The sequence below is a fragment of the Trachurus trachurus genome (genome assembly GCF_905171665.1).
Source record: "Trachurus trachurus genome assembly, chromosome: 5".
Taxonomy (NCBI): domain Eukaryota; kingdom Metazoa; phylum Chordata; class Actinopteri; order Carangiformes; family Carangidae; genus Trachurus; species Trachurus trachurus.
The window spans coordinates 27080758-27090609 of NC_139896.1; the positions used below are offsets into that span (position 1 = coordinate 27080758).

General features: G+C 42.6%; 1 protein-coding gene across 2 annotated transcripts; it reads left to right on the plus strand.

The window, feature by feature from the left end:
* Positions 1 to 2081: 2081 nt before the first annotated feature.
* mfap2 (microfibril associated protein 2) lies at positions 2082 to 9776 on the plus strand. 2 transcript variants are annotated; one of them, XM_083972463.1, is made up of 9 exons: positions 2082 to 2108; positions 3874 to 3935; positions 6238 to 6291; positions 6702 to 6728; positions 6821 to 6910; positions 7000 to 7041; positions 7128 to 7215; positions 8856 to 8929; positions 9023 to 9776. In XM_083972463.1, the coding sequence occupies exons 2-9, from the start codon at positions 3905 to 3907 to the stop codon at positions 9124 to 9126; spliced, it is 510 nt and encodes a 169-aa protein (XP_083828589.1). In that variant the 5' UTR covers positions 2082 to 2108; positions 3874 to 3904; the 3' UTR covers positions 9127 to 9776. The 2 variants fall into 2 exon arrangements, with proteins under 2 accessions (XP_083828589.1, XP_083828590.1); XM_083972464.1 differs by lacking the exon at positions 6702 to 6728.
* Positions 9777 to 9852: the final 76 nt, after the last annotated feature.

A 9852-nucleotide genomic window follows, 5' to 3' on the forward strand; every position in this document is an offset into this window, starting at 1 on the left:
TGCCTGCCTTTGTTTTCATTGGGTAACAGTCGATTATTCTTCGTCCAATCGGTCATTACAGCCTGGCTCCACTAGATGACGTTATTGTGCAGAGCCTGAGCTGTGAATGAACGTCAGCAGCCACATCCCTGTCACCTGGTTCACTGGGTGTGTGACACAGATGCACATGTTCATGTACAGCATTTGTTCAAACACAAGTGGACTGATTTTAAAGGGATAGTTCAACATTTTGGCAAATTTGCCTATTGCCATAATCCCTATAGTCTTAGGAGTAGGTTGATTACTTTTAATTGTCGGTGCAAGCTGTTTTTAGATCAGTGGGGCAGAGACACATGCACGAGCACGACGCATGGTATTTTTGCCTTTCCCTCATCAAACTAATCAAATACACAATCCAACAACTCCAAAACACTCTGGTGGACAAGTTGTGACCTCCACATTCACCACGCTATGAGATAATAATGGAACGTTACGAGACAGAGTTGTTTTAGAGGCAAATGCATAGCCGGAACTACATTCCCGACACGGGTGCTGGGCGGAGTGATTTCAAAAACGCAAGTATTTCTGATTATTTGCTTTGTGTGTCGTAATGTTACATAATTATACAAAATTGTCCACCAGAGTGTTTTGGAGTTGTTGAATCGTGTATTTAGTTTGATGAGGGAAACGCGAAAGTACCGTTAGCCTGCATTGCGTTAGCTGAGCAGCTCACGTCTCTGCCCCGCTGATCTAAAAACAGCTTGCACCGACAATTAAAGGTAATGAACCTACTCCTAAAACTGTAGGGATTATGGCAATAGGCCAGTTTGCCAAAATGTTGAAATATCCCTTTAAGTCTTAGATTAGTTTAGTATGTTTATTTCGGTCTCATAAAAACAAGGTGTAAAGGTATAAATACAAAACAAAACAAATCAGAACAAAAACACAACAAGCAAAACAATTACTTTGACCGAAAAGGTGTAGGCTGAAGCATCAGCTTATCACTGTATTTAAATTGAAAGGGGAACAATTTGTTGAGAAACAATTTCTCTCATCTCCTATGAATAGTTACAAAGTCTATGTATGTAATAATATACAACAGATTATGTTTCTAATATAGAAAATTATTGGTGATGTTTAATTTTAAGGATAAATCACTGGCTGGAGCTCTGTTCAGACTGTGTGTCCATCAGACAGTTAGAGTTTAATTTATTTACAAAAGTTGTCCAGGTCATAGTATCTCAAAGGAATTTTAAATCGAAAGCAACTGGACTTGGTTATTTGTCTAGGAATAACTAGACAAATGTCTAGGAATAACTAGACAAATAACCAAGTCCAGTTGCTTTCGATTTAAAATTCCTTTGAAATATGACATATTTGAGCATTTAAAAAAAAGAAACAAAAGTAGTGCAATAGTTACTTTTCCTTGTCATTAGTTACTTTTATAACACTTTGAGTTTAATTTATTTACAAAAGTTACTGTAAATAAATTACATATTCACGTCCTGCAGGACTCAACCAAAATTCAAGTTAAACTTCTTATTTGATTTTCAAACTAATCCTATAGAACATAATCCAGATGTTATCCTGTACTATAAATATAACTAACTAGCCTACATGGTATGACAAGAGAGAATAAGGCCTGTGGTAAATAATGTTCAGCGCTGAGGTGTAGCCTACAGTTTAGATGGAGAATTTACTGTTTTGAATCTTAGAGGATGCAAACAGGTTTCATAAATTAATCTGAAAGATGGATTTATCCGGTATTATAGGTGTAAATAAACCTAAACAATATTTCTTTGTCATAATCATCTTTACATCTTGATAGCTAATTTTAACAAACAATGACCTGCTGGTAATTGCATCAGTCAGCCTGGTAACCTAGCAACAATCATCACTGGTTCAGCTCATGAATCTTTTCTGCTCTGGTGTCTGTTGGCTAACCGGTTTTGGTCGAACCCTGGTCTTGCTGGGACCGGGGGATCGGGGGTTGGGGGCTGGAGGCTGAGACTGGACGGGGAGGAGACTCCAGATGCGGGGTGGTACAATGTGGCGCTGCGAGATCCTCCTGCATTCAGAGGACGCATGAGAGCTGAGAGAAGTCGGGGCAAACTGATCCAAAGTCATTGGTAAGACACTCAGAGGAAAGAACAAGTCTGCATTTGAACTTTTTGTTGTAACTGGACGTCATTTCTTTGTTTTTATCTGATGCATGTGATTGTTTAGAAGATTTATGCAGAGAGTTTTTGGAGGAAAAGAAATCAGGTGGTGTGTGGAGACAGAGTGCATGAAGCTTATAGGTCCATGTTTCAAAGGCTTCAAACCCTCCCAGGTCTTTATCAGTGGGCTCGAAGCAGACAGAATCAACTGTGGATAATTAGTGTGCATGTTAATGGCTGTGGAGAGCTGACATGTGGTCTGGTGTTTTCACTGGAGAGAGGGAGGAGGAGGAGGGACTTCACTGCACAGCCTGCAGCAATGGCACTACAATGGAGACTGGGTGCCAGGAGGAAAAAGTCCAAGAAAAAAAAAATCTGATGCCTCTGGAGGGTTTGGGTCATCAAGGCCTGGTGGAAAGTTTATTTTTAATCTTTATTTATTTGTCATGGTTGCATGAAATAGGTGACAGCAGTCAAACCTCCTGTTGCTGCCCTCAGTAATTGTGTGTGTGTTTGTGTGTGTGTAGGTGGGGGCTAGATGGGGTCTCTAGCTGGGAAGTGAAGGACTAAATGGGGGAGAGGGGGGCTAATCGCTCCCAGATGTGTGCTGTGAAAACATATGGTTTCCGATAGCCACTGTGATGCACAAGAAGAATGTGTGTGTGTGTGTGTGTGTGTGTGTGTGTGTGTGTGTGTGTGTGTGTGTGTGTGTGTGTGTGTGTGTGTGTGTGTGTGCGTGTGCTGGGACACAAGCGCACATTCACAGATTTGTTACATGTGCAGGGCTCATGCAAACAATGTTTCCCTCACGTTTTGTGCTCATTGCGGCCGCACAAAGATCTGCATGCAGTCACACACACAGAGCTGAGGAGTCGGTCCACAGTGTGGGACGTGCTGAAAGCACAAATGCACTGCTTCATGTTGTGTGCATGAAGGAGTGTACAGTGCTGCAGCAGAGGAGGAGCGATCATACTTTCCACATAGTGGAAAAGTAGTTTAGTCAGTGGTGCAGGAAGCGAAGGTAATGGATTTTACTGTATGTAACACTCTGGGACTTCCTGAAGCTCACTGACAGCTCAAGGAAAAACTAATGAGCGGGGGGGTCACCGTGTCTTCATGTAGTCAGTGCTCATGTTTTTTTTTTGTTTTTTCTGCCCACATGTCATTTCGACTCAACCTGAGAGGCCCTTTGGTGGAGTGAAGAAGAAAGAAAGAAAGGGGGGGGGGGGGGAATAGGGGGTTCGAGGAAATGACCAGTGAGGGCGACAGAAGGGAAATGAAGGATGTGGAGACAGACGGATAAAGGGAGAGAGGGAGGAAGGGAGGGAGGGATGAAGAAAAGTTAGAGTGGGGTGGGGTTGAGGGGTCCTCTGTTTCTTTTCCTGGAATGCAGCCTCCAGACAGTCTGCTGCTGCTGCTGCTGCACAGAGAAGTAGGAAAACAGAGAGATTGTTCTCAGGAAGACAAACGTGCCACATTCTTGCTGTCAGAGCCCCCCCCTCCTTCTTCTTACTGTGGCAGTTTGGGGCCAGTGGAGGGGGTTTGGAGGAGGGTGGGGTGAGGTGGTTACAGACAGAGGAGGAGCAGCGGGGGGTTTATAAGGTGACAGAGGGCGGGGGGGAAAGAGAGGACAAGGGAGTTCAGGAGACCAAAGGACATGTCCAGCCTCCAGCGGTGTGTTCCCCTCATGTTGCTCTGTGTTGATTCCTCTTCCTGTCCCCCCGTGTCCCTGCAGGGGTGAAGTCAGTCTACCTCCCACAGTCACCATGAGAGTCCTCCTGCTCATCTGCATGCCAGGTAACCGCACCGTGTCCCACTCCCAGCCCCGAGCCTCTGGGGGTCACTGATGGAATAACCGCGTTACTAACGGTGCTACTTTTTTCAGTAACGAGTAATCAAAAAAAGTTAGTTACCCCGTAACGTTAATGTTACTGACAATAAAATGAGCCGTCCAGTCACAGAATAATACACGTAGGCTATTGTGAGTTGGTTAGTTCCAGATAAACGGGAGGTGAGGGGGGGTGAGTCCAAGTAATATGACATATTAAGCCTGTGCATATTCTCATTTGTCCAGGTCATAGTATCTCAAAGGAATTTTAAATCGAAAGCAACTGGACTTGGTTATTTGTCTAGGAATAACTAGACAAATAACCTTGGTTATTGGTTATTTGTCTAGGAATAACTAGACAAATAACCAAGTCCAGTTGCTTTCGATTTTAAATTCCTTTGAAATATGACATATTTGAGCATTTAAAAAAAAAGAAACAAAAGTAGTGCAATAGTTACTTTTCCTGGTCATTAGTTACTTTTATAATGTAGTAGCCTAATTCAGTTACTAACTTGTTTTGGGCACAGTAACTAGTAGCTAACTGTAACTAATTATAACTTAATTTTTTAAAGTAACGTGCCCATGAGATGTAGTTTCAATCAATCAATCAATCAATCAATCAATCAATCAATCAATCAATCAATCAATCAATCAATCAATCAATCAATCAATCAATCAATCAATCAATCAATCAATCAATCAACTTAATAATACAACAAGAACAAGACAAAGAGACATTGAAACATTAAACGATAATAAAAAACAAAGCATGTAAAGAGAGAAGTCACAGCCTCATTCAGTATTAAAAGCCATTCTGAATAAAAACTTTTAAAGATTGGACTTAAAAAGTGGCAGGTCACTGATGGCTCGCAGTTCTGGTAGTTTCATATCTGACATTTTGAATACTCATTAATAACTAATTATAGAACTATGAAAGCTATAAGAATGATTAAATAACGGATGTGCTTCCTGCCCCAGAGTGAGAGGATACAGATACCAGCTCTCATGTATAATATACAACCAGATAGCTTAGCTTTGCATAAACAGGGGCAAACAGCTGGCCGGGCTCTGGCCACAGGACACCGTCACTCATAGTGACGGAAGTTGTTCAGAAAAATAGTTCTGAGGGCCTTTAAAGCATGAAGTATTTATTATGTAGAGGTCAGAGTATCTGTATTGAAATGAACAAAAGCACAAAATGAACAAAAGCATATTATTGTACATTAACTGTAACTGTGAAAGTCTCCTCTCAAGTCACACAGTCAGATCTGTGTGAAATCACAGAGGTTCAAATCCAGCAAGACTGCAACACTGTATCATTTTCTACTACTTAGCTGATGAAAAGTCGAATCAGAAACCAGGGGCGTGTCCAGACATTTTTGATAGGGGTGGCCCAAGTGGGGCCTTATAGAGAGCCTAAGCGGAAGCAGGAAGTAACGTCGCCATGGGACCTCAACTCGGAAAAAGTCTCCATGTAAGTGAACGGGAATAAAAGTTTTCGATTTCTCGGCCCAAAACGTGATGTTTTAAACAGGTAGAGGTCATATTTTTTTCTCATGGCACAATTCAATTTACTTACATGGAGACTTTTTCCGAGTTGAGGTCCCATGGCGACCGTTACTTCCTGCATCCACTTAGGCTCTCTATGGTGGAGTGGCATGAAGCGTGAGCAATAGTGCCTGCGCACACACATTACGTACTCATGTATGCATGTGCACACGAAACACACCCACACAGGTTTTGGCCATACCAGGTTTGTCTGCAAAACCCATATCTACTTCAGTTACTAACACTGCAAGAAAAACTAGACCTACTAGTCAAAATGCAGGAGTGGCAACATACAATTGTGATAGAAAACCTCAATATTTTGTTCTTGAAAAATTTACTTGACAAAAGCCAGTATAAAATATTGTATAAAATGACTCTGACTTGGCATATAGCCCATCATATTTTGGGGTGGCCAATCAGATTCCAGGGGTGGCCTGTGCCACCAAAGGCCACTCCCTGAACACGCCACTGTCAGACACAGCTAAAACAGCTTTGATCAGTTCGGCCCACTCAGAGGTTTTGCTGCAGATAACTAGTTATCAGGCTTACAGACTTGAGTGTGACCTCATCTCTTACTAACATGGCCGCAAGAAGGAGTTACAGGATGACGTCAATGCTAAAGAAATGTAAAGTGTGTGTATAACACACATTAGGAGCAGTTCTGTTCAGAGCAGCTCATCACCTCATCTCTGTGACCGCTCTGTTTGTCCCAACTGTCCACAGTTCTGCTGCTCGCTCAGGCCCAGGCCCAGTACCAGGAACGCTTTACGTTTTTGGGTGAGTTCATTAAGAGAGCATTAGCCTGGACCGATCCAGCCCAGCATCAGTTTCTATCAGCGCTCTCCACATCTGTTCCTCATCTGTCTCTGTCCTGTGATGTGTCACCTAGCCTGGGGGAGTTCTCTCCTCTCCTCCTGATTGTTATTTACCACCCGCATAGCAACTGTTGTCACCATGTAAAACTCCAACCGCTCTGCATGTTGTTATTTGTAAACATCTTGCGTATGAGGTCATGAATTACACCCTCGCAGGCTGCTCGTTCTCTCCAGCTCTGGCATGCATGTGGTTGAGTTCATACAGAGCGCTGCCTTTTGTGTGTGTTTGTGGGGGAGGGCGGGCTGTAATTGGTTTCACAGGGTTGATCTCATGAAACATTTCTCTCTCCTGCTTACTTCATGGCTTCACAGAGGACTATGGGCCAGATTATTTCCCAGGTAAAACATTTTCACCTTCTACTGCGTTGTTCCTGGATGTTCTTGAGCTGTCACTGATGTTTAGAAGGACTTCTTCTCCTCCGTCTTTTTAGGGAGTCCAGACTCTGAAAACCAAGATTCCCTTCCTGGAACCTTCCAGCAGCAGGTTCGACTCGAGCCGGTGGTCCGTCCAGAAAAATCAGGTATATCACATCCCACCAGTACATTTTGAATAGGTTTCTATGATGTCAGAGAAAACATTTTAAAATCTGTTTCTCCTTTTGGATGTCAGGGTCCGAATTGGAGACAGAGCCCACAGAGCCCGGTCCCCTTGGTAAGAGAGGCTGCAGAGATGAGGAGCCATGATCAGCTGTTTTCTTTTGAGTGGAGATGGTATTTGTCTTTGTGATTTATTTCCAGATTGCAGAGAGGAGCAGTACCCCTGCACCAGGCTCTACTCTGTTCACAAGCCATGCAAGCAGTGCCTCAACAGCCTCTGCTTCTACAGGTATGTAGGACAGGACGTCAGCAGCTCCAGCCTCTCATCGTCTCTTCTGCTCTTCCATCAGTGACAACAACCCTTCTGAAGTACTGACCATACAAACACAGAGGTGCTGCTCATGTGGGACGTTGTCAGTGTTGGGGAAGCTACTTTAGCGTAGCTTGTAGTTGAGCCTGGCAGTAGTTTGAACAAACTACATTTCTACCCCTGGAGAAACGTAGTTTGTAAAACTACAGTTAAAAAAAAGTAGCTTTAGCAACTACTTCTACTCATTCTACTCATTTAACTCAGCGTTAAGTAAATCAACATGTGGTGTATATGAAACTAAATATAATAGTCTACAAAACATTCACATGCAGCAGAAATATGCCGCTAAAAATATAAAAAAGCTGATATTGTTGGTCAACATACTATAGGTTGACCATAGACATGTTCAACATATAGACAACAAAAAATACAAAGAGGTCGACATACTCTAGATCTGTGTGTCTGGAACAACAATGTTTAAAACCATGACAGGAACGCCAGGGCCAGCCAATCAGAGGCAGCGTTGGATTGGCAGATTCATGCCTTTTTTTATAAAGAGAGTTCTAGAACACAATAATGGTAAAATAAAATTTACAGTATATTATGTAGGTTTTTTTTTATAAAAAATATTTCATGTTATTGGCCAAAATTGTAGTTTGTAACTTAAATAGTTGAACTACAAAAAATGACCCCAAAAAGTCGTTGAAATACTTGACGCAGCACAAAATATGAATGTAGTTTAACTACCAGTAAGTACAGCAGATTGTAGTTAAGATATGTAGCTCAACTACATGGAGTCTCCCCAACACTGCATATTGTTGTGCCAGGACTGGTGTTTGTTTCTGTTGACCTGGGCATAAAGAGGCTAAATTTGCCGCTTGAACTCACGCTTTTTAGTGGTGGAGCAGATTATGGTAAGAGTTGTTAACTTGGTGACACAAGCATGAAATCTGACACAAATACTCTCTAAGGGTCACTCTTTTGGAAAAAGTCGCTGGCCACTCAAAAAGTATTTTATTATGGATCTCACATTCCAACATTGGAGATGGCCGCCGTGAAACCAGTTGGCATATCTCATGTTCTATGAAACATAGAAACACAGTTTTTGGTTCTATACTGGTATAGAACCAAAAACTGTGTTTCTATGTTTCATAGATAATGAGATATTCCACCTAGTTTCATGGTCATCTTGCACGATATCCTCAATACAACATTTCACATGGCTGTTATGACAAAAACAACACTTATAATATTGGAATGAGACCCATAATAAAATACTTTAGACCTAAATAAATTGATTTTGATAATTAAATGCTAATATCAGACATATGAATGAAATGGCCGCCCCTTATTAAACTTTTTGAGTGGCCGGCACCTTTTTCCAAAAGAGTGACCCTTGGAGAGTATTTGTGTCAGATTTCAGGCTTGTGTCACCAAGTTAAGACGTCTGTCTTCAAAAGCTTCTTCTGTCATTGGTGTGCTGATGTGTAGGCTATTTGTTGCAGCAGGCCAGTGATCATGTTTGTTGTGATGATGAAACATGTGTGTTTCACACTGGATGACAGGTGAGGTCTAATGAACTAATGTATCATCTGACCTCCATGTGTGTGTCCACTCAGTTTGCGACGGGTATACGTCATTAACAAGGAAGTCTGCGTGAGGACCGTGTGTGCACATGAAGAGCTGCTCAGAGGTGGGTTCAGTGTATCATGTGTGTGTGTGTGTGTGTGTGTGTGTTTGTATCCAGAGTTGTTTGACCTCTGCCCCCTGTCTTGCCTGTGTACAGCGGACCTGTGTCGTGATCAGTTCTCCCGCTGCGGCGTGGCGGCGCTGAGCGGACAGTGTGCGTCGATAGGAGGGAGCTGTGGGAAGAGCTGCGGAGGCTGCTGATGGAGCACTGAGACCAGGGACTCTACCTGCCCAGATACTGCCGCTTCCCTCTAACCCGTCCACACCCTCTGACCACGCCTCCCTGTTTCTGTGCTCCACTCCTCCTTGACTGACTCCTCTGTGCAACTCATTACTCTTGTGCGAAAAGCACTTCTGTACCCTTACTTTTCCACATGTATGTCTGCCCAGTAGATCCTGTGTGTACGGTTAAATATACTCCAAAGAACGATGATTGTATAAATCACTGGTGCTATAAAATCATCACACTGGTGCTATAAAGTTTAACCTTTAGAGATGCACATAAAACTGCAGAACATCTTTTTTCCCCTATTTTTTTTTGCCATATTGTATCATATTAATCTCATGCTTTGTGTTTGTTCATATGTTACTGTACTTGTGTTGAGAAGCAGTCATTGTCACAATGACCAGCTCATCAATGGTGGCCACTGTGCACTGACATCAGACAAAGTGAATCAGTATCCAGCCATCGGCCGTTTCATCATTGAAGGTCATGAGACGTGTGAAGAAACAGGTGGCGAGTGACCTCAGCTTTTGTACTACTGCCACCTGGGTCTGCGCTTAGCAACCAAGCAGCACGCGTATAGAGATATACTCCAGTGGCAACAAGTGCTCTGAAAAGGCATCTCACAAACAGCCTCTGTACTACTGCTTTGTTAAACTGTCACTATAAAGACTGAGGAAAAAAATAAACTTTTTTTGTACTAT